We start from the raw sequence: 24774 nt of genomic DNA on the forward strand, positions 1-24774 counted from the left end.
TTAAAAGAAAAACGTATTTTATTTCTTTTTTTACAAACAATTTATTGACTTCTCATTCAATAAGCAAACCGCACGTCAAAAAAAAAGAAAAGAATATGCTGCAGTTTTGGCACTGCACTACACCTTACATAAAGTACTAAATGTGTCAATGCTTGGACTGATTTCAAGTCATCAGGGGGAAACAAAAACTCAGTGGGTTTTAGAAAAAAGGTAAATGATACCAGGGATAAGAGGCAAGAGGTCACGTTGATGGCGTAATTTTCGACACACATGAAATGGTAATCATACGGTTTGCAGGTCTTCACAGCAAACGCATCACACAGCAGCGGGGAGCTTGCCCTCTCCCTTTGTTTGCAAGTTTATATGACAAAAGGCTCCATTGCTAAAAGCGCAGATATCTACTTTATTCCTTCTACAAAAAAAAAAAAAATTAAAAGTCAGCACTTCAAAAAAGGTCAAATAAATAAATAAATATGTTTGTGCATATTTGCTATACCATGATATATACACATGCATGATGCATATAATCAGATATAGTTCAAACAGCCAAAACAGTCATGTTGTTGTTGGTAGTGTAATCTGAAGAGATCATTATTAAATAGTCAGTTCTCTGTGATTGTGACATAGACGTCACTACTGGGAGATAACAGAGTGTCGCCACACTGGACATCGTGTTGGCTCAAACTTCGGATGGAACGGACAGAAACCTGAGAAATGTCTGGGAATCTGGCAGATGTCTTCAAGCACCCCATAAACGCACCCACATACCCCCATGCACATGCACACCAAAAAAAATCAAAGACAAAAATAAAATCTGTACAGTTATGTTACAAACTGCAGGTCATTCATCCCTGCTATGATTGATCCTTAAATATTAAGTATAGTAGAGATGTAAATGAGCTAAATACATAAATACACAACTCTTGCATTCCTTCTTTGAGCCACAACTCGGTGGCTTGGTGTGTTCCTCTTCCAGGGTGGTGCTGTGTCTTTCTTCGAGAACAGCAGCCTCCTCCCAAATGCAGGCTGGTATCTGTACAGTCCGGGGCCGTCCCAAACTGATCTGAGAGAAAAACAAAAGGACTTTAAAGAGGTGGCTCAAGGAGTCGTCTTTTATCCCAATACAATGATTCAGCAGCTTTGTTTGATCGGAAGCACTTAGGAACAATAATCAATTGAGTAAGATTCACAGTGTGCAGTTAAAAGGCTTGACCTGGCTTTAGGCGTAGTAACAGGGGGAGACCAACAGGTCAGTCAGGACCAGCAGCTGGTCGTCTGTAAAATGTTGCTTATGTTGCTGCCAGTTGTCATGGTGAGTCCTTCGGAAGTTTGACAGAGTTTTCTTCACAGTCATCTAGGAGGAGAAAAAAAGAGGTTTCCTTCTTCTAGCAAAAGAAAATTCCAGTAAATACTTGACATTGCACGGGTTTTGTTGACAACAGGCTGAAAAACAATCCCACGGCACCATTATCTTTTGGAAAGTAGGCGACTACACATACTTCAATGGGTTGTGTGTCATTCAGGTGAGCACTCAGGTCCATCAACAGCTGGGGCATCCAGATGGGAACGTCATAAGGGCTGGAGAGAATACAAGCACTGAGGCCGAGAACACCCGCATGACGCCGCACCAGGTCTACAAAAACATAACAGGAGCATTTCCATTAACCTCATATTGACTGTACCAACATATAGTCTGGAGAATGACCTACCCGCAGACGGTATCGTGTCCACTGTAGCGCCAAGCTCCCTCTTCCTCTTCTTAGGCAAGCGAGTCTTGCAGAGAGCCTCAAAGTGGGTCTGCATGGGGACGTCCATGGACAGGAAATTGCACTGAAGAAAGCCACTGAGCGTAGTGGCCGCCATTTCTCTTACCTGGAAACGGAAAAGGGCACAAAGAGGGGATGGGAAGTTCAAAAATGATTGTGTCGCTACAGTGCAGTATTAAATATAACACACAATGGGCCGGTTTCGGAGACAAGGCTCAAGCCTAGTCCCAGACTAAAATGCTGTTTGAGCTGGCTTAACTGAAATTCACTTGCACAGACGTATCTTAAAATACTCGTGGATTAAGCCTGTTCTGGATTAAACAAAGCCGATTGCAAAATTGAGCATTAGAGCTACTCCAGGACTAAATTGGACTGAATTGAAGCTTAAACTAATCTGCCAAGGAGGCAGGTTTAACTCCCGCTTAGTAGGCTAGGCTACTGTTTGTGAAACTGAGCTTGGATTGTTTGGGAGCATGGACTATTTGGAATATCTAAATGAGGACCAACATGCACGACAAAGGCCAGCCAGACGAATACTGCTGGATAGGAGTGATCCATTGAATCAGTTTGATGAAATAACTTTTCGAGACCGCTTTCGTATGCACAAGGAAAATGCATTGGAGATAATTACTTTGCTTGAGCCTAGACTTTCCTCTCTGTCTCAAAGAGGAAGGCCTGTGTCCAATCAACTGCAAGTTCTGATCACTTTGAGGTTCTTGGCATGTGGAATCTTTCATCGTGAAACTGGTGATTTGTGTGGTGTCAGTGAACCAACTGTATGTAGAATAGTTCACAAAGTCTGCAGTGCCATTTGTGAACTGAGGAGTCTTTACATCAAGTTCCCTGATGCTGCTGGGCAAGCCAACTATAAAGTGCAATTCTATGAATATGGGCACTTTCCAGGAGTGATTGGCTGTATAGACGGATGTCATGTTCCCATCAAGTGTCGATCAACTCCTGATGCAGAGGAATACAGGAATCGTAAGAACTGTTTTTCAATCAATGTTCAGGGTGTATGCACTCCTAATTTGGAGTTTTCAAACATTGTTGCCCGTTGGAAAGGTGCAACCCATGATTCAAGGATTTTTCTCAACTCTTCATTGTGTGCACAATTTGAGAGTGGACAACATAGTGGACTACTACTTGGTGATAGTGGATATGGTCAGAGTAACTATTTATTCACACCACATCTAAATCCCACAACAGCTGAGCAGCAAAGGTACAACAGAGCTCATATCCGTACTAGAGGGATGATCGAGCGTATGTTTGGAGTATGGAAAACTCGATTCCAGTGCTTACGAAATACGATTCGTTTCAAGCCAAGAAGATGCTGCAAAGTGATCATTGCTACAGCTGTGCTGCACAACTACCTGAAGCAGCATGGCTGTCCTGACCTGCCAATGGAAGATCAGAATGATGCAGATGTGCCCATGGTGGCAGAGGCAGCCAATGACCAGCGAGGACTTGCACACAGAGCTGCTTTCACAGTGCAGCACTTCAGCATTTAAATATGGAATGTATCCATTATGGTATGGTGGTGCTTGCATACTGTTTCTGTACAAAATTACAATAATGTAGCAAAATTAAACTAGTGAACCAAGTCGGGTAAAATGTAGTTTGTGATGATTAATACTCACTCACACGCCAAATGACAATACATTTATTTTTCACAATTCCTCATATTCACCATGGCTACTAGTATGCAGAATTCTTTTTTGGAGCATAGCCCTCTCTCCCAATTTCATATCCAGTTCAACCTCTAGAATTCTCATTTTCATTTCATGTTCTTCTTTTAAATATTCAATTTTACGCTCATGAAATTCTCTGGCTAACTTTTCATGCATAGTTATCTTTTTTGGTCTCTGTTGGATGGTAGCAGCTTCATCTCCCAGGGGTGCCATAGCAGATGTGGAGGGTTCAGGCTCGTTGTGAACTGGCTCTTGATTGGTTTCCTCTGGAAAAAAAGACCACTGTTCCAAACTCAAATCAACTAATATGGTCCTGTAACCAATTTACTTCCTAAGGTATATTTACCATTTGTGCTCAGTTCTCCATGTTCACTGTCCAAATGGTCATTGTCTGGTATACCATCCAGAGGTTGCTGGTGCTCTATTATACCAGACAGCAAGTCACCCAATTCATCACATGTGTCCTTTATTGGTGGTCCACCACCTGTAATAAATCGCTCTCTTCTGCTTGCTGCATTCTCTTTTTTTAATCCCAGTTTAATGTTCTTCCATAGAACCTATGAAGGCAGATATCATTCATTAGTTTTCTTTTTTGATGTCACAAAAATAGTAATATGGGAAATCTGAAATACTGGTACTGATAAGGCATAATAAAAATAAGTTTGTCTCCTGATAATTTAGGTCATGGTGGAGAAATGATTGTATATTTCTTTCCCCCTCACATATAGGTATGGATTTTCCTTTGTGCAACATATCTTACTCTACCACCATGTTTAACATGCATATGCCCCTTTAAAATAGGTTACTATCCTTTTAAACAGGATATTCATTCAATGTGAATGCTACAAGCAGCAGGAGTATTGTATTTGGGTAGGCCATAAATAAGCAGGGTATAGGCAACAGGAAACAAACACATATTTTTGTGCCTAATAATGAAGATTAACTCACCTACAGTTGTTGTACAGTTCTTGTGGTGACATCTTCATTTGCATTGAATTCTTTGCCAATTGCAGTCCAAGCACTTCTTTTCTTATGTTCAATAGCAGCAGTATGGATTTTGCTTTCAATGACTGGATGGTTCGATACAATTAGTTTTAGTAGTGCTTTTTCATGCTCACTATAATTTTTGGAGCGAATTCTCTTTGCCTCTGACATTGTGTTGTCTCAAAATTCACTGCAACAATGGTGTTTCATACTCCATTTCAGGTTTTCATGAGCACAATTGGACCAACAGCCTGTGCTTCCACTTAGTCTAATGAGGCTTGAACCAGGTGTTCTCATTAAGCTTACTCCAGGACTCCATAGTCTCAGACTAACTAAGCCAAATTTATGCCATGTTCATGCAAGCCACTTAAATAGCCAGGATTAACTAGTCTGATTTAGGCCTACTTCAGTCTTGATTTAAGCCCTGTCTCCGAAACCGGCCCATTATCTGGTATATTCTACTGGCCAAACTGACACACTTACTGACAGGCAGCCTCTTCTTGCACTGTATAAGGCGTACCATAGCAACAACATCATAAGGGATTGTGGTCTACTAGTGTATGCACTGGCCAGCTGGACGGAAATAGCAGCCAGCTGGGGACTGGGTGTGTGTATGCTTCTCAATTACGTACATTTAAACAGTATTTTGCACATGTTATGTCCCTATTCTCACGGAGATTCTCGGCAGAAAAGCTAAACCTTTAAATCGGTATCATGCTGATTGTTTTTGAAGAGCCTGGTCCACAGGAACAGCCTTTTAGAAGATGTACGACCGTAAGGGAAAACAGATCAGAGCCTTCTTCTTAAGTACCCTTTCAAGTAGGATTTCTGTTTTGTAGAAACAATAAAAAAAAAAGAAGTATTTTCTCGTTAAAAAGGAAGCCTGGACCTGGTGTTTTGTTGCTTAACAAAGAGGTAATTTCATGCATAAAATGTGGTCAAGAGTGAGCTTCAAATTTTGTAAACATAGTTTGTGAGGCCAAATAAAAATGGCTACTTCCATCCATCCCCCACTTCTTTGTCTCCACACCATCCCTCTCCCTCAATCTGAACGTTATCTCCATAGCAACAGATTACTGCAGCCTCTGGTTTCCATAGCAACAGCTAGAGAACTAGACAGGGGGGATGGGGTTTGGGGGAGAGTGCAAAATCACAACAGTGAAGCTGAAGACATGCTAGCATACACAAGCATGTACTGGTCAGTTTGGTCAAGGCTGGTCAGTTCGTCCTCCTTCCAATGATCTTGCAGTGACTTATGCATGTTTGAGCTGTACATTTCTGATGATTTTAGTATTGAGCGGTTGTGAAAGTGAAAGGGTTGTCGTTTACCTCCAGCTGTTCATCCTCAAGCAGTCGTATCACCAGAGCACGGACGTCATTCACAGCTTTCTGGGCACTCATGAAGGTGAACAGGTTGTAAAAAACCATAATCTGGAGGTAAGTGAGCACCGTGTAGCGAGCATGCCATGAGCTGCTGCCAGCAATCTGCAATACACAATAGACCCATTTCACATCAATAACCCTGACCCTTTAAAAAACATAAAAAAGAGGAACGGACCATGTCCTGCATATGTCCTCCATTTAGTTTCCTGCTATAATGGAGCTCCTTTTTTTCTGGGAAAGCTACTCCTTTTAAAGTATCAAATTTGTTATACAATTCAATCAGCAATTTGTTGAAGTTGATATATGCATGTGTATCATACCAGTTTACAGCTTCAAACGGTTTAGCTTCTAATCATTAGTTTCCTTTGCATACTACTATGTAGCGGTTGCCAAATCAGAAATTGCAAGAAAAATCCAGTAGAATACAGTCAGTTAGCCTTTGTCAAGTTCTCATTTATTCTCCAGTATGTAGCTGTACACTACTGTACTGACAATATATTCAGTGACGTATTTATTTAAGAATGAAAATATAACAGCACTGAATCAAAAATCTCATCAACTCCCTTTGAGCCTTTCATCTTTTTGCTTATTAACAATAGGTAGCTCAGGAAAAGGGGGGGGGGGGGGTCTGTAAAAAGCCCAGTCATGTGTGATGCAGGTGGAAAAACAGCCACAGCTGCCTGATGACTCACCTCCTGCAGAGCAATGAGTACCAAGGGGATCTGCTCTGTGTAAAGGAGTCCCTGAGACATCAGAGACAGACAGGTCTTTGCATCCCTCTTCAGTTCATCGTAACTGTCATCATTCTCAACCGGAGCAATCTGGAACAGAGGACAGAGATAGGCAGGTCTCATTTTAAATACAGGTACTGTGTACACAAGGAGTGTCACAATCCAAAGTTAACAGTGACTGGTGTTTCACCTTGAAAAGTAGTGGAAGCAACCGTAGATGTTCTGGGACAGCGGTGGAGAAGGAGCGACCAGCACTTGCAATAAGCCACTTCAGCACTGCAGACATTTGAAGACAGCCATTTGAATACCTGATCATCTTCTCCTTTCATTTGCCGGCATTTGTCAAAAACATATTTATTTTCTGCTTAAAGGGCATCTCCTGATTCGGTTAAAATATTCCCACAATAACCAGAATGCATTAGGACATCATTCATAGTAACAATGCCTGTGACCCACCTGTTTTGAGAAGCTTGATGGCTTGTGTTCTCTCATCTTGCTCGCCCACCTCATTCTCCTCAAGCACGTGGTTCTGGATCTCCTCATCGACCTCCGTAAGAGGCTTCAGCTGCAACAGGATCCGCTCTGTGAACTCCGAGATGCGGGGCGATGTAGTTGGCTGGGTGTACGGCAGGTTGACATCGATCATGAAGATGTATGTGAGCACACTGGTAGGATACCAAATCAGAGAGGAAAAGGTGAGGGGGAAAAAAGAAAAGAAAGCAACCATTTACCGTTGTAAAAAAGGACCTCACCTGCCAATGCGTTCCCGTACATTCTTGTAGACCTGTGTCAGTTTGGGCTCCAGGTATTGCAGCAACCTGTGAAGGAGCTCTGGAACACGCCACTCCTGCTGAGCTAGACCTCCCTGCAGCACATACAGACGACTGGGACGGAAAAAAATGATCGTCACCGTTTGTTAATCATATAAACATCGGCTTCAGGCGGCAACCTTTCTACTCACCAGGCATCGACAAAGGAGCCCCCCTCGCCGTTGACCGGAGACTCCATTAGCAACTCAAAGAGCCAGTAGAGCTTGCGTGGATCTCTACTCTCCTATACGAGACAGAAACAATACGAGTCAAGGATGAGCGACACGTGTCGTCGTGGTGCAGGGGGTAGAGCGGGCGCACTGGGAACCGCAAGGTTGGTGGTTCGAGTCCCAGCTGCCCCATGTCTCAAGTCGAAGACATCTAACCCCTAATTGCTCCCCGGGCAAAATGTAAAGCCATTTAAAGCGTAATGTAAGTCGCTTTGGATAAAAGCGTCAATTGACCGGTAATATAATGTTTAATGAGAGAAAGGATAAAGACATGATGGAAGTAAACAACCAAAAAGCTTACGCAGGCTGTTGCAATGCAGGTGCCCCAGTCTGCATACGTTTCTATCGTGATGTTGGACAGGGCAGTACGGAGCAGCGGACACAGCAACTCCCAGAGGCTCTCAACCTGAAAAAAACCCAGCACAAGTGTTGTTATCTTAAGATCTGTGGTCTGTACAAACACAAATGTGAAGACAGGGCATGATCCCATTAGTACTCACATGGAAGTTTGTACAAGCCCTGATGCCCTTTCCAAAGTGGACTATTTAGTCTAGAGCTTCAATGCCGTACCTTCGAGTAGCTCCAGTGCTTGCAGCCTCTGATCAGTCCAGAGATGATCTCTGCGACACAGCGCTGCTTGCTCTCATGGGTGTCAGCCACCAGGCGCTCCATGTGTGGCTGCAGCACGGGAAGAAAGGCATCGCCGAAATTGCGGAACAATCCCTGGAGAGAGCAGGAAAAGGGAAGCAATTAATTTCTTCACGAGCTGACTTTAGATGGTTCCCTCACTGTTCTCAGGGAGTCTCACCTTGAACAAACAGAAGCGGCGAGGGCTAAACTTGTCTTTGCCCTTACGGTCCTCAAGAGAGAGGAACTCGATGAACTGGTTGATGAATACGGGGTCTGAGAAGTGGTCAAAGATGATCTGTTCCCGCTGTTAAGAAGCAGAATAAAAAAATAAATGTTAACGAATGCGGTTCAAATTCTTCCAAATCATTTTACTTAAAGGGAGGGGGGGTCTGGGTGGGCGTGATCGTGCACAAACCTCCGTCATTTCCTCTCTGGTCAGGTTCTGTTTGGGTTGCTCCATCATCGGTGCATACATCATCAGTTTTCTTAAGAACAAAAATGAAGTGACGGCAAAGAAAAACAAGTTTCAAGATGATTGTTTGATAACGATACAAATATATGTATTAAAAGACAGTCTGCTCTAAAAAGAAAAGAAAAGAAAAAGCCATGAAATGTGAACCTTGGCCAACAGTAGTATCCCCAGTGGGTCTTTTCTACAAACACACAGCTGTCCCATTCCTGCTGCGTGCGTGGCAGGGTTTTGCCATTATACTGGAGCCACTGGTTGTCCAGGCGGTCCCCTGCAACAAGACCACTCAGCGCCTTCCCTCCACCTACCAAAGAGAAGTTAAAGAAACTAGATTTAGAAGCATAAAAACTAGGATGTTTATACACAAAGACTAGACAAAAGCTTAAAGACGCTTACAAAGCTCAGAGGAGCTGACGGGGACTTTCTTATGCGGCTTCTTGATCTGTTTCATTATCCCTGCCACAGCGGATATCGCCACCTAGTGGAGGACATAAGACATTTCAAACAATATGCCATCAGGATGCAATAGAAACACAGCACTCTGACGTCCTATCATTTGTGGAGGCCACACCTTCCGGACATAGAGAGAGTCGTGGTTGAGGCTTTTGACGAAGAACGTCACAGCAGGTGGGGGGAGTTGGTGGTCGTCTCTCAGCAGCAATGACAGGAAGCCAATTGCAATGTGTTCGAACTTCCAAGGCCTGGAATTAAAAATACTACAGGCTTAGAGACTAAATTTAAAAAAAGATACAAATGGGATTTGTTTAAGTTAATATTAAATAAACCTACATGTTTCTGTTATTGAGGAAGTCCAGCAGATCACCAATGAGCTGTTTATATTTCCTACGAAAATGTAAAAAAACAGCAGTAATGATGTTTAATATTGACCCTGAGGTTTAGGAACACTTTTTCTGACACGCACGCTCTGGTGGGAATGTGCGATACAGAGTGCAGCAGAGAATAGTAAATGTGCGACAAAGTAGAGACAGATGTGATGACGTGAACTTACTCAACGGACTCAAAGTTCTTGCTCTCCTGCCTCTTCAAACCGTCCGCGGCTTCTTCCTCTGAAGGTACAGGCTCCTTTGGAACGGGATTTCCAGTAATCATGAGTTGATTGGCCACAGCACAGCACTCACCGGGGATCTAACATGATAAAAAAAAGAATGTATAGAAGAAAAAAGAAAGTATTTTCATACTTTGTTCAAAGATAATTAAACTTGTAGCAAGCTCCAATAGAAGGGAGCAATCTGTTAAACTTAGAGAGCAGACACGGTTTGGTAAAAACCAATGAAATGTTCACGTAAAATAGTTGAATTACTGTGAAATAAAATCAGGAGAGCTTTGAAAGCTTTGACGTGAGAGAAATAAGGCAGTGGGATGTATCAATCTTTTGAGATATGATTCGTATGAAACTGGTTTTGACTAGATTTGTATAGAGAAAGAAAAGATAGCTGACAGGAGCCATAAAGTCCTTTTTTAGGATCTATTTCTTTGCATCTTAACTACAAGTAGGCTGGTGGGGATAGAAATAAATAATAAAACCATCTCACAGTAATTAGAAGAAATTCTGATATTTTCCGCATCGCCACCACACCGTTTTGGCTTATTGATCTTTAACGATCATCTGGAGGCAGAAATTTACGTTACAAACAAAGTTATCTTTGTGTTTTTCTTACAGAGAAGTCGACACCGATGGTCTCGTATTGGCGATGAATTTTGTCCGCAAGGTCATCAAAGAGCCGCACAATGGAGGGCTTCTCCAGAGACATGGCGGAGCTGAGGCCGGAACGCACGATGGCGGGCCACGTGACGGCAATGCAGTCCCAGTCGTGCAGATTGGCCAGGCACACGCCACTGTGATTACCCAGGAGACAGTACAAGGCACCCTGGAAACGTGCAGAGAATGTTAACGAAAATATATAAACATTTAAATACTTTTCTCAGATGAGGACTGTCGTACTTTGAACTGCTGCTGTGTGACGCTGCCGTTTTCTGGGTTGAGAAACTCCAGTACATGGGGGATCAGATCTCTGCAGCAGAAGTTGTAGGTTCCCAGTGCAGTGTACAACACACTTTGAGCTTTGCTGCGCACCTGGAAGGTAGTATGAAGTCATTGTATTATGTATAAATAACACTTATATCAATGGTATTTTGATTAATCAGTTAAAAACAAAAGAACCCTGGGCATTAATAAATGCTTGGATATGATGTAGATAATACATTGTGGAGTGTCCTGTGGAACTCACTTGACTGTAAGTGCTTGTGGAAAGCCTGAGAAGATCTTTCATGAGCTCCTGGTGGATGCTTCTGTACTGGCATCCTTCCACTGTCAGCTTTCGCAGCTAATTAATTAAGCAAGTTTCAGAGTTAAAATGCTAAAAGAATAAAAAGATGGTGTATGTTAATTTCTCAATTCGGAATTTACCTCGTGCTGGAGCATGACTCTGTCGATTAGCAGGGCTCGGATGTGCTGCTTCCTGCCATGAAGCTGCAAACAAACAACCACAAAGCTATTCAGTCTAAAAAAGCGTATGAGTATTAAGCCCTTTCTAGTATAACAGCGGTACAAAAAAATTAACAAAAGCACAATAAATTGTTTTATTTCTCACTCTGTTTTCCATCGATTTCTTCACAAGGTTGAAGCTCTTCCAGCGGGAGTCAAACTCTGGTTTGTGAGAACCTTTGAAGTGCATCAGGTCGCTGATAATCTGAAAGATGTCAAGACAAAAATATTGATTTGTGTTGGCCGATAGGATCAATACATTAGCTGCTGCCAAAAACCTGTGTAGGAATCTTGTGCGATTGAATGAGGAAAATGTGATTAAAAAAAAATACAAATCTGGAAAACTCATGCCTAAACAATGTCCGCACAAACGATGAGCTAATTTAGAAGCACCGCTCCACTATTAGATTAGGTGTACGTATCATACCATTTCATATTATGAATTTGTGATACAGGTAGATACAGCATTTTTGCAGACATGAGCCACATATATCAGGTAATGCTGGTTGTGGGTGGCCAAGTACAACGGGGCTAATTTACTCTACAAACAAATAAAACTACACAGCCTATCGTGTTACTGCTGGCCTACCTTGATGATGGAGAAAAGAGACTTGGTGTCATCTTCAGAATGCTCCAGGATGTGATCTGTGAGAAAAGGTAAAGGATGTCAGACGGCAGGAAAGAGACCTTTAGTTCATTGTAAACCTGTCTGTTGAGAGGAATGTGACAATAGCTTGGCCAGGACGGTGTCCCACGAAGACAGATAGCAAGACGGAGAGAGAATACTTACGCAGCAGCTGTCTCATCACCTTACAGACAGCGTCTCTGTAGTTCTCTCTGGACTTATCTGCAAGTAAGGAGAATATTAAGAGTTGTTTGCCAACAGTGCGAGCAAGACTTGCATCGTCCAACAGGTTTTTTTAAAAGTGACTTGCATACCATACTCTGCTCCGGTGTAGAGATTGGTCTCATCTAGATTCACCATACTGTGGACCCTGAGTGACAAAGACACAGGCATCAAGACACAGGTTCACAGAGATCAAATGATGTGGAATTGAAATCTCAAAACATCATTTATAAGTCCATCATACAGTCCTTTTAAAAGTAATCCATACATCGATGGGCATTTTGTTTTGGTTTTAAATATACCAAATCCAATAAGCCTTCAATTCATGTATTGGAATGTGCTGTGAGTCAACTCATAGGTGCTTCTACATGAAATCGACAAACTCTTTGGTCACTATCTCAAGAAGGACTCTGCAAAACAGCCAACGATTTTCAAGAGGACACTAAACAACAGTTTCTTTGTCTGTCCTGAGCAAGAAAACAAGGAGTTTAGTATATAAGAAGGACTCACAGTTCAGGTATGGGCTCTCCCTTCAGTGGCGGCATCAGACTGCCAGCTCCAAGGAGGCAGTGTTGAATAATGGTCAGGCTCTGTAGGACATCATCTCTGAAAAAATAAACACATCTAGTGACTTCAGCAGAAACTAGAATGTCATTTATGTCCGTAGCAGGAGCAAACATACCTGCTCATGTCCTGCGTCCCCTGCGCAAATCTCTGAAGACGCTGAAGTTCAGGCTGGAGTATCAGGTCCAGTAGATAAAAAGCAAAAGACGTCTCTTCCAGACTGGGCACATGCCATCGGATATCCAAATTCCACAAGTCGCCAGGACGCCCCCAATCCTGTACGGGATAAAAGACAATGAGTGAAGCTTTTGTTTTTACCTAGTTTGGTAAAAGCTACACCAGTACAACCTGATCAAAATCAATCAAGTATTTTATTCTGATGTCCAGGACGAATATTTAAATCAAAAAGTAAAGGGAATTTTGTGTTTTCAGATTAGGTTCATATATGGTACTTTACCAAAAGAAAGACCACAATATCTGCCAATGCAACTCTAAAAATCTCATCTCAACAAGCAAACTAGCCGGGTGGAGAAACCAACCTAATATCCCCCTCTCTGGTAAAAAGAGAAAAAGCAAAGGGGTCCCCAGCACATGAAGCTATACACATAGCTAGTTAGCTACATGGCTAATTTGGAATGAATGCAACTTTAATGTACTGAATGAAATAGTGATTATTTGTGTAGTTACTAGCTGAGTGTAAAGGACAGCTATTTTTTAATCATTGCTTGATTCGGAAAACCCAATTCTTTTTTTTTTTACATACACCTGAGCCATTAATTCAAGAACGCTGAAAGGCCGCGCCCCCCCCGGCATGCACTACTGCTGTTAACCACAAAGACCCGTCTTCATCTCTTGTTGCGATCAACTATTTGCGCTATTAAATGGGATCAAAGAAGGAGCCGGGCTCAGACAATTAATCAAACCAGGCTCACAATTAGTGCAACAGAGGCGTTGTATGGCAGAGACACAAATGGCTGTAACGTCAAGTGTTTTATTGTTTCTAAAACACACACTTAAAACCCCTTTAAAATATACAACCAAACAAAAGTAGTACCTTGATGGGTAAGTAGTCACTGATTGGTTGGTGGAACCCTCCTGGCACACTGCAGTACTCTGTGGGGTAGATGAGGGCCGAGGAGCGAAGGATGTGGTGGAGCAGGTTGCAAGCTAGAGTGTAGCCCTGCTTGCACTTGAGGTGCAGCGTCAGCTGCAAAATCTGGACCAGGTCAGAGCGATACGGTAGGACCTTGTCCCCATCCACCCGGGTCACCTGCGGAGCAAACAGCGAGGAAGAAAAAGTTAACTACATCAGTAAACACAGGAATATAAAGGGTTAAGTTAGTAATCGTGAGTGGTCTAAATCACCTCAGACAGCAGCTGGAGATTCCACAAGAACTCCTTGTCAAGCTCCTCCTCATTCAACACTTCCTCATCTGTTGGAACAAAAAGTGTGTTTGTCAGGCAAATGACAAAGATTCCTGTAACCAAATCTCGTGTCATGCCTTTGAAAACCTCCTCTCGTTGGTCGGCTTAAACCGGTTTGGTGAGAACTTACTGACAGCGAGTTGATTTATGATATTGCAGCAGTGGGGCACAAACACCTTGAGCGACTCTGCGGGGTGACACTGAAAAAAAAAAAAAAAAAAACCCGCACAACGAGGATTAACATTGTAAAGCAAAAATTCTAAAAGCAGTTGATGGAGACGTCTGAGTGGACTCACCTTGGAAGCAGCTCTGCACATGTCAGCCACCATTCTCCCCGATACACGGGTCTCAAAGATGTTGGTGGTTGCGAAGTTGAACACCTTTTCCAAAGCCACCTGTTGAAACAATGCGATAACCGGGTTAGAAAGTTCATGGAAATGAGAGAACATAACGATAAACTAGGAATCTGAAAAAGCTTCACCTTAAAGATGTCCAAGGAGCACTGTGTGAGGATGGTGCTGAAGGTGGATGACAGGCCAAGTTCTACCAGACTTTCCAAATGAGTCATTTTCTCCGTTTCCGTTTCCTCGCGGGTTTGTTCCAGGGTGCTGCTGTCGATCAAGGCAAAGCATCTGTGGAGAGGACAAAAAACCCACATGCAAGTTCAAATGGTCAGATAGGATCCCGTTCAAATACTCAGACAAAATACTATTTGTTATAATGCTCCATCAGGGGTGCTCAATACGTCGATCTCAAAGGCAGTACCAGTCGATCGCATGGCATCGATAAAAAAAAAATGACGTCATGTCATGCATGCACGGTCTACAGGAGATGACCAAAACTAATGCTAATGCTAACGGACGCATTTAATTTAATACCAAAGCAACCAAGGCTGACTCCAGTAAGGTGCACGGTTTCCTGCTTCTGACAGATGAGGCTCGTTGTTTTCTTCATATCGACTCGTTTTGGGCATCACCGCTACTATTTACACCCCCCGTCAGCCGCCGATAGATGTTAATAAGTTGGCCATAACATGATTTGATAAAGAAACTGCTTGCAACTGCTGCTAAAGAACGAGGCGTCTTTTTAAAGCTCTTCATAAAAACTCCACCTAGTACCTGTCCATGAACTGAAGCACAAAGTCCTCAAACTCCGCTGAAGCTGAGCACATCTCTCTTTCCACCTGAAAGTCATACAAAATAGATCGCTAGTTAGACACCTTGCATGTATCAATCAACAAGGCCAGGTACAATAATAGTGATTCACCTCCGTCAAGTCGGTTCTTTCATGTAGGGCAGACGAGCAGTCCACCAAAGGCACAAGAGTCACAAACGTGGCAATAAATTGGAAGGTGATCTGTTGGGAAAGATATTGTTGCAACTAAATTTGACACATTTCACAAATAAAAACAAAACAGAATTACATTAAGAGTGCTGTAAAGTAAATAGAAATGAATAACACTGGAGCGCACCATGCACTTGCTGAAGTCATTTGGGTCAACGCCCGGCAATGCCCTCATGAGGAGGGGCAGCATGTGAGTGGGCCCCTCAGGAAAGCGCTGCCCACCTGACACCAGGCTCCGTGCCACACCAATCATGCAGCTCAGAGTGGCTGTCAGCTGATGGGGCTCCGTCAGAGTCTCCATGGCAGGGTAAGTTCTACGGTAGGGAAGGGAAACAATTAGAACCTCGGTGTACATTTAGAGTCTGAAGAGTAAAGCCGGCAGTACTCGAGGGTCTCCGGGAGCCAAACCTAGATCCAATGTGTATCCCTGAGATTCTCTCGGTCAGCACAGACTTACTTCTCCAGCACGGGGGGGATGACCAACTCGGGCCTCATTAGAGCCAGGTTTTGCAAGGCCTGGGCCGCATCGAGACTGCCCGTCTTGCTGAACATGGCCAGCAGCACCGGCTGCATCATGCTCTCCACAAAGGCCGTGATGTCCTCCTCTGTGAGCTTGTGACTGTCCGGTATCGGGGGCAGCCACGTGGGCTTCCTGTAGCGCTCTCGGTGCAGCCGCCGCACCACGCTGAACGGGAGACGCTGGAGCAGCTTCATGAGTTTCATCTGGACGGGAGGACGGAGAGACAGATACGGTTGAGTGAATCGGTCACGTGTTCCCAAGCAACATCCTAGAATACACCACCACCCTCCTCGCATACCTCCTAGCCAAAAATCAGGGTTTGTGTATGAGGAGACGTCGCTGCTTTTCTTGCTCCAGATCTAGTAGAGCGGGATCCTCAAACAGAGAGGCATTGGGCCCTGCTGTGACCTTTACCAGCATGGCTGCCATCTCACTCACACAGCCTCTTGTTATTTTTGATGTGGATACAGAGATTTAAGCTTCAAAGAAGAAATGACTTGTGGTGCCGCCGATTGCCACAGAAGGAATGTTGGAACAAGATGGCTGAGTGATGCATCTAAACTCGTATGTCCTGTAGGTTTAAGTCGTAATTCATAATTCTCTCTGTATTTTTTGTTTTCTCTTTTTGCTACTTAAGAGTTACTGAAGTGTGTGGAAAACTTGGAAAAACATTGTCTATTTATATATTGCTAAATTTCCACGCACCAATCAGCAGCAACTTTAGCGATTTAGTCATAAATATTTATCTCCTTCCCTCTACTGATGAGATATTTTGAATTTACCCAAGACCATTAAATGCCTGATCTTAGCGTTGTCATTGGGTCACTAAATAATGTAAAACCTTATAGTGATCCACGATACATTTATCCTTTCTTCTCCTGGTTGAAGGAAGAGACTCACCAGCCAGCGGCCATGGTTTGATGGGTGGAAGAAGGATGTTATGCTGTTGAAAAGGCCACTGAGCTGTGCTTGAGCTTGTTTGCTGGGTCCTCCCTGAAATTGACACATTAAGGGTCAATGTGACAATAACTTTTACACCGTCAGTGATCGCGAATGTTTACCAAACACGTCATTTTAATAACAAGGAACCGACCAAAAGGGACGAGACCCAAAGCACCACATGGCTTATGTCGTAGGCGTTAGTGACGTAGCGTGGCACCATCATCTGACTGGTCCCGACAGGAAGATTCAAACTCCTCAAAATCCTTGTGAAAATCTGAAATGTGTACAAAAACAAATATTCTCTCATTATTTTGATGTGTTTTTTTTATGTTCACGGGTAACACAAGCAACAAGGCAGAAAGCAGGGATCAAAACAGTCCCTGAGATGAACAGACGCCGGCTGCAAGTCACTTCTGTCGTCTGTGACCAAGAGCAAGGGTCACAAAGAAACTCGATAGCTTGCTTATCCGACCAGCAGTAATGCCATGAAATACACAGCATTAGTCAGATTACAAAGGTCGGGCCACAAATCTAAAAAACAGACGAGTACTCAACTGCGTAGTAGGCGGTGGAAATAAATAAATGAATAGCTACAAACCTTGGGGATGTAAGGGTCCCAATCAATGTAGCCAATGTTGTCATTGGCCAAGCGAGCAAACAGATTGACCAGATGCTGCAAAGATGGAAGACAACATGTCACACTGGGTCGACCGATGTGCTGACGTTTGTACATTTGTCTTTTAAAAACAACTCACCATTTCCCAGCTTGGAAGATTTTGCACAGACAACCATAAGGTGATCAACTCGTCAAACCACAACCTGTCAGAGGAACAAATGGGTACAAAAAGGCAGAAGGAGTCTCCATCAGGTATATGTGGAATTCAGCATAAAAAGAGGTTGAGACTAATGTAGCTCTCGGTTTTATCCTCCTCACTGGCTCGTTTAATAGACCAACCTGGGAAAAACTAATTGGGTAGCACTTCATTTAAGCAGGTAAAATGTTTCCAGTGCTTCCCCCTCAGTTGTGCACAAACAGGAACTTTAACAAGGGCAACAAAACATATTTTAAGCCAGAAATACCACAGAATAAATCAGTCCAGTGTTCCCAGTATAGTGCTGTGACAAATAAAAGGAAATATAAAAAAAAAAAAAGACTTAAATGCTACATTGCTTGTGACCAACGGGTGATACGGCAACTTAGGAGGCAATCAGTCATGCAGTTTTATGGAAGAAGAAAATACAAGTAAAAGGTGGAATTCGTACAGATGTAAATATTTGGAACGCAACTTCAAACTCTTTTTGCCATCAGGCACAGCTACATTTGTGAAGGCATGCACGATACTAAAAACAATTGTCATGAGTGTGATCCTCTGCTTTGTCCTCTGGTGTAAGTGTACATTTTAGAAGGATATGCAGTGGCCATAAAAGGGATGCATCGCAGTCTGCAACACTGTTGCTGGGTACGTTCTGCCAGCACTAAATAAAAATCACCACATCGCTAAGTCCTTACATATTGACAGACGCACGGTTTTAATGTCGCCAGCTGGCAGTCCTCTCCGCTGAGCAAGGATCCTATTCCTTCGTCAGTGGCTGACTCAAAGTTGCTCGTCATCTGCTAATTTGTTGTTGCCTCCGAAGCCGAGCTATTCTGTACAGGATCTCAAGGGTAACTAGCTAAACCGTCTCCCGACTGGAGCAATCTTGGAACTCAACCCTACGTAGGAGGCAATGAGTTTCTTACTTGAACCCCTTGTCGTGCAGCTCAGGAGGCAGATTTGTGGTTAGAAAGAGCTCAAAGTAGCTGATTGCTCTTTGCATGGTGACATCGAAGGGGCAGAGGAGTGGTCTCCATTCATCCAGCATCTCCTGAGTAGCACTCTCTGAAAAGTACCTGTACAAACAGAGAAACAGATTTTTTGTCCCTTCTAAATCAAGCAAATGACAGGTGGTGGCAAGAATGTAATGAATACAAGTAGGTACTAATAAGGACACTTGGAGCACCCTAACCAACAGACTGGCTTATCGAGTGCTACAAAGATGCACAAGCCTCTTAAGTCCCTTACAAACGGCACTGAGACTACATTCATGTACGGTCAAAATAATACTAATACTACTTTTGTGAACGCTTCAAAGCAACGGCATAAGGCTGTTTTTACTCATTAAAACCATTCAGATATATAAATCAAATTCGGAGTGTTAAGTGTGACACTGAGGACGTTTTTAGCTGGCGAGATTAATCCCGTGGTTCTACTGGAGACAGTAGTCCCATGTGAGGATTTCCATGGTTCATTATGCGCTTGTATAAAGCCTGCAGGTTATTTCAGGTCACCCAGCAATCCCACATTCATCAAAAATTGACACTTCCAATCGAGGCTACTTGGCCTCACACACAGCTGATCCAGTGTCTCGGCAGCTGACCACAAATCACTCTCCCTTCTCACAGAGAAGAAACACTCTCACACAAGACGGAATTAGATGAGATAATAGGATCATCTGCCAGAGTGTAAACGGAGGGACGCGACCGAGAGCTTAGAAATGTGCATGCGCACAACTAGGGTGAAAACAATCAGGCACGCTTCAATTCACTACGGCAACAAAAATAAAAAATATATTTCACCAATCTGCTCATCGCTACGTTTTCAATATAGCACTCTTAAATTATTACATTTCTTACTAAAAGCAATACTTATGGAAACAGTTCTCGGACTGATAAAAAAAGGATATTAATATCCTTCCAATCTAAATCTAAGAGAAGGGAAGTCAAAACTGTATACATGAATTGTACTTACGGTCTGCAGCTTTTCACGAGTGTTTTCAGGACACTTTCCACAGAGCTGCAAAAAGCAGAATGAAAGAGAAAGGTCATAGCATTTCAAAACCGCTCCCGCAAAACTGATGTTAAACAGTCACCAATGCAACTTGACGTTGACTGCATGCAGACAGAAAGTTCTTAAGGCGCCTGACTGGTGTAGGGTGAACAAGAAAATATTAGGATCTGTCGAGTATTCAGGAATTGGTAATTAAAAATAATTCATGGATCGTCAATAAACACTCCTTTTTGGCTCTAGTGGTTGACCTCTCGTGCTGGCCTCATGCCAATCCACCGATGAATACACACTTATTTATTACGTGTTCAGTCATAACACGACACCCTGAATTCAATGCGTTGACACTTTGGTAACAGAGGTGCTTTAGGATTATTGACAATGAATACATTGTCTCACACATAACAAACTCCTGACATGATTATCTTCGCATTTCAGACTGCAAACTCAGGACTGTGGTCACATAACTGTTCGAAGCTCATTACCGATGTAACCACAGCTTTTGAGCTCCACTTCCACAATCCCACCGATCCGCTCGCATGCGAGCTCGGGCCTCGTTGGAAAAGCCCTGCCGATTCCCACTCAACAACTAGTCTGTTTGTTTCTGAGGTAAATTTCTTGCTTAGCAACAGCCGATTTGCCGGTGAAACTGCAACTATCTAAATGCAAGTCTCGAGCCCACCGTTTGGAGCTGTAAACGCAGGCCAGGGTCAAACACTCACTGCCAATCCAACAACTTAGACCACTTGTCACGTTGAGCGTCCCATTACAAAGCGCTCAGCCACTCCGGTATAAAGAAACGTCACTTTATGACCTTTGTATCAGAGTTGAAGTGAACCCTCATGTTGTTCACTCCCCCGCAATCCAGGAGGGGTGAGAGGGAAGGGGGATGGGAAGGGACATGACAAGATCCTGCGCTCCTCCATGACTCATCAAAAAGCTGTGTAGTCGAGCAGGTGCGACTAAGTAGGGATAAGTAACAGAGCCAACGGGGCCAAATTATAGATTATTATTATAAGTATCACAAATACCAAATCTAATGCTGTTGCTTAGCCTGATGGAGTAATTCTGGGTATTTAAAATGATTCTCCTATTTCCTAATCTGGTCATTACCTTGCTACTATATTGCTGCCACACACGGCCAACTGTAGAAAGAAACTGCACCGTCTAATACCATTCACTTGGTTTCATATGGGGAATATCACAGTGGAACAAATCAGTTAGCTGCAGTGCGACCGTCTCCAATATGAGTGAAATGTTAACATTGCCTAAAATGTCCAGGTTTTGTTTTCACATGCAATGTATAAAAAATATATATATTTAAAAAAGAAACAAGTGCCCCAAATGATGAATTGAAGTTAAAACACAAAGAAGTATTGTCCTTACCACCTCTGAACCAATTTTATCATTATGAGTTTAGAGGATGAACGAGCCCGTGGAGAACTGAATGTGAAAGGAGACAAAGGCATAAAGAACACATTCAGCACACGAGAAGTGCCAATCACTCAAAAAGATATCAACATAGTAGGCTTCACCTTATAAAATGAATTATGTAATCAGAACATCAACTTCTGTATGCATTAGTACAGTTTTTAAAGAGGTGAACTGTGATCGGCCAAAGTAGCTTTCGTTCATCAGCTGTAACACAGAAGTGATGTGCTTGCATGCCATTCATGTGATAAATGTACAATGTTCCCATAGCACCATAATAGAGCACCTCGCACTGCTTGCCGCCTCAGGAGAGAATTTCAACAGAAGCTGCACTGGGATCAGCAGTAGTTATGCTTCTCTCAAAAACTGCGCCTGGTCTAAAGGTTCCTTGTTAGAGTTCACTTATCAAAAAGGGAATGGGGGAGCACAACGTGTTCCTCTGGTTCTCCAACAACTGGTCAAATTACGCAAACACAATTAAGGAAATTCAAACTACAAAAAAATAAAAATAATGTAAGAGTAATCAAAGCTATAACAAGAGCCAAACTTTTTGCCTTGATATACACATATATTCATCTATGATGACTAAAATACTCTGCGTATGTTTCATGAAAAAGTTATGTTGTCAAAGCAAAGTCATTGAACATTACTTGGACTCCTAAAATATTATAGAAGCCTTTTCATTAAATAGTTCCAGTCATTGGTAGTACATTTATTATACAAAAATATTCGGTTAACTTTGAGCAGGACCTCTGGAAAGTTAGCTAATCAAAGTTAAATTGAATAAGCATTTGTGCCTTACCCTAAAAGAAATGGTCGTGAACCCAATGGTTAAATGTGTAAACAGGGTAGCAATCCCTGTCCAGCTCCGATAGTAAATACATTTTACCTACTATGACATTTTATTTTTTTATGATTTCAGTCACTAAATAATAACAGACTGTTCTAGTAAGAGAAATTCAGTCACTTGTTGTGTTCCATTTTCTGTCTAGAAAAGTTCCAACATGCAAAAATGATTGTTCTATTTTCTTCAAAGATGACTGAACTATGATCCAAAACTGAGAAATGTAGTTCGCCAGGGACAAAAAAAACAACTTTGAGTTTCTACTGGGCCTGGATGGAAACAGAGGGTGCAAATGAAAAACAAATAAAAAAACTTTTTTTTAATGTAGTGATTATTTCCCTCCCAATTAGATCCATTGCACTTCCAAGTTGTATTGTGAAGCATGCGTTAAAAAGCGCAGAACAGCAACCGTAGAGAACAGAGGCCTACTTGGGAAACCAGTTGAGGCCCAGATGCTCCGTCTTGGAGAAAAGAATCCGGTCATGGAGCTCATAGAGCGGTCTCCAGCTCAGTTCAAGGTCCTCCCTTGACAGAAGTTCCTTCTTCCTGTTAGATTGATCAGATAGAGAATGAACACACAGATCCTAGCACAGCATGCAGCCTCGACCTGTGAAGAAGAAGGCTATTATTTTGTCAGGTTGTAGCATTTTTTAACACTTTAGTTTACCTTTTACAGTCTCTTTTTAAATAAGTCAGTGTTTAACATGTGTACAGATTGCTGAAAGAAGAAATTGGGGTCATTCTTACTTGAGGAGGTTGATAAGAAGCCGTGCAAGGCCCTGCATCATGCTGATCTCTAGTTTGGGGATGGTCACTAGTTCATAGAGCAATTTGATGAAAAGCACATGGTCTTCTTTGCTGAACTTCCGCCCATACAGTCTCATGTACCTAAAACAGAAGTGCAGATTTAGAGATTATTGCTCCAGTTTCACACCCCTGTGAGCAGCCTGGACATTATAGTATGACGGTGCTTATGATATTTCGGGAGACAAACTAAAATAAAATGCATAACAAACTCAAATTTTAAAAGCAAACGGTTAATTTCCAATCAACAAAACCAGGCGAAGGAAAACCATCTTAATTCAGACCTTTGGAATGAGCTTGTTTTTGGTTTAATAGCAGTGAACAGAATCTGGGTCAACCCCACAGTAAACTTTCCATCACTCTGAGCCGGAAGTGACTCACTCAAGAGCCGAGCAAAGAGCCAGCACTGGGAACTGAACCGGATTAAGGACAGCCCAGCACCCGAGAACAACCAAATGACAACAGCACGATCAAGTTACCTACGGGTTTATCTACTATGTTTTCTGATGGTGCTTTGTGACTCATTACGAACCGTGTTGATGAATGCGGAATGAAAGGGGGTTACACATGGTTTATGGTCTTTGGTAGAGTTAGACCCAATACGTATAACTTATCAAGCCGATAACGTTAACTGATAAAGTTGATCTCTGTGCAAATCTAAAGCTGGCCGTTGAACAATATTTCCGTGAAGCAACTCCACAGGAACCTTCTCAGGAAAGTCAACAACATTTGACTGTGTGATTTCTATTTTGATCAGCTGAGGTGTCACCTGACACGCCGATTCCAGAAGTCTGGGTCAAAGCCACATGAGCACAGCAGCAACACTGTTGGGGTAAAGGGGCCAGGTTTGTGTATTTGACACACTAAAGCCCCGGTTATGAAACCCAAACCGACTCTAATCAATGTGCATTGGTTCGAGGCATGAACAGCTGATCGCTGACGTCAGATCACCCATTAAACTGTACCAACAACCAAAAAACAAACAACGCAGGCCTTTTACTTGCAACTTCCCGAGCTTGACATCGATCGGAGGACGTAACGTTACACTTGACTAAAGAACGCGGTGTTTTCTACGTCAGGTGCACGAGGAAACGTTGCACAACAAACGTTACGTCAAAGTATCCCGGGTGAAAACATCAACACCATCGTTAAGGAAGGACACCAGATGATTATCTGATGGTTAAGGTTTACCGTTACTTACGTGGAAAGTTTCCTCGTCCAGAACAGCACGCCGGGCCATATCTCTCGGAGCTGAACAGCTCGGCACAGGTTTCCTTTTATTTTACTCAAAAGATCATTGGATTCGTCATCCAGCCGGTCCGCGTACGGGAGAAGTTTGTTGTATACGATGTCTTTTTGAGGAGCGAACCCCAATGTGTCCGACTGCGCCCTTTTCATCATACAAATCCCAACTGGCTAGCTTCGGCGTGCTAGCAAATGTTACTCGGGTTACTTTGTTCCGGTTTCGCACAACACGTTTTGTTACGCTACTCGGCGGGTGTATCGTCGTCTAGCGGCTCCCCGGCGCCTTCGCGGATGACGGAGACTAACTTGTGACACAAGTTGATGATACGCTAGCTAGCCATCTAGCAAGTTAAGTTAGCTTCCTTTACCAGAAAACATTGAACGAATTCCATAATTAAAAAATTAAGGCTAACGGGGAAAAAACCCACGACTTTGTCCAGACAACGCGTTGGGACAACAATATACTTTCTTTTTGGCGAAGTTAATCCTAAAAATCTGACAACTAGCTAGCGGTCTGGCTAAAGTTAGCTTTGTACTACAAAAGCACAGTCATATCCCAAGGAGTGTCAACGTCGACTGATTCATCCGACCACGGCAGAGCGGAGCAATAGACACCCAGCTACGCGCTACACACCGCAGCCGTCATATCCGCTGGCCGCGGGCAGAACTACACTTCCCAGCACTCCCCTCTATATTCTGCTTTTTACCATTTACCCTTTAGCCAATCAACAGGGAGGATTAAAGCTACACTAGACATCACGTGTCTTCTTTTTTTAACAGCAGTAAC

The 24774-nt window shown here is 42.9% G+C and overlaps 1 protein-coding gene across 5 annotated transcripts; it reads right to left on the minus strand.

The window, feature by feature from the left end:
- On the minus strand, positions 1 to 24641 carry psme4a (proteasome activator subunit 4a). 5 transcript variants are annotated; one of them, XM_040177892.2, is made up of 48 exons: positions 23944 to 24641; positions 22686 to 22826; positions 22368 to 22484; positions 21050 to 21106; positions 19628 to 19672; positions 18580 to 18729; positions 17594 to 17657; positions 17437 to 17511; positions 16990 to 17112; positions 16797 to 16889; positions 15834 to 16099; positions 15504 to 15690; positions 15299 to 15388; positions 15151 to 15215; positions 14514 to 14664; positions 14329 to 14427; positions 14163 to 14232; positions 13973 to 14040; positions 13662 to 13877; positions 12726 to 12883; positions 12554 to 12649; positions 12136 to 12191; positions 11987 to 12043; positions 11786 to 11841; positions 11303 to 11401; positions 11119 to 11181; positions 10940 to 11035; positions 10654 to 10785; positions 10370 to 10579; positions 9700 to 9836; positions 9480 to 9533; positions 9262 to 9391; positions 9087 to 9168; positions 8841 to 8994; positions 8637 to 8706; positions 8400 to 8525; positions 8162 to 8314; positions 7893 to 7997; positions 7514 to 7605; positions 7305 to 7436; positions 7009 to 7217; positions 6743 to 6828; positions 6514 to 6642; positions 5768 to 5923; positions 1710 to 1872; positions 1500 to 1633; positions 1214 to 1354; positions 1 to 1058 (listed from the first exon to the last, which is right to left on the minus strand). In XM_040177892.2, the coding sequence occupies exons 1-47, from the start codon at positions 24141 to 24143 to the stop codon at positions 1220 to 1222; spliced, it is 5547 nt and encodes a 1848-aa protein (XP_040033826.2). In that variant the 5' UTR covers positions 24144 to 24641; the 3' UTR covers positions 1 to 1058; positions 1214 to 1219. The 5 variants fall into 5 exon arrangements, with proteins under 5 accessions (XP_040033826.2, XP_040033825.2, XP_040033827.2 ...); XM_040177891.2 differs by having other exon boundaries at positions 1 to 1063; XM_040177893.2 differs by lacking the exon at positions 21050 to 21106 and having other exon boundaries at positions 1 to 1063.
- Between the last annotated feature and the right edge of the window lie 133 nt (positions 24642 to 24774).

Source organism: Gasterosteus aculeatus, chromosome 6 (genome assembly GCF_964276395.1).
Source record: "Gasterosteus aculeatus chromosome 6, fGasAcu3.hap1.1, whole genome shotgun sequence".
NCBI lineage: Eukaryota > Metazoa > Chordata > Actinopteri > Perciformes > Gasterosteidae > Gasterosteus > Gasterosteus aculeatus.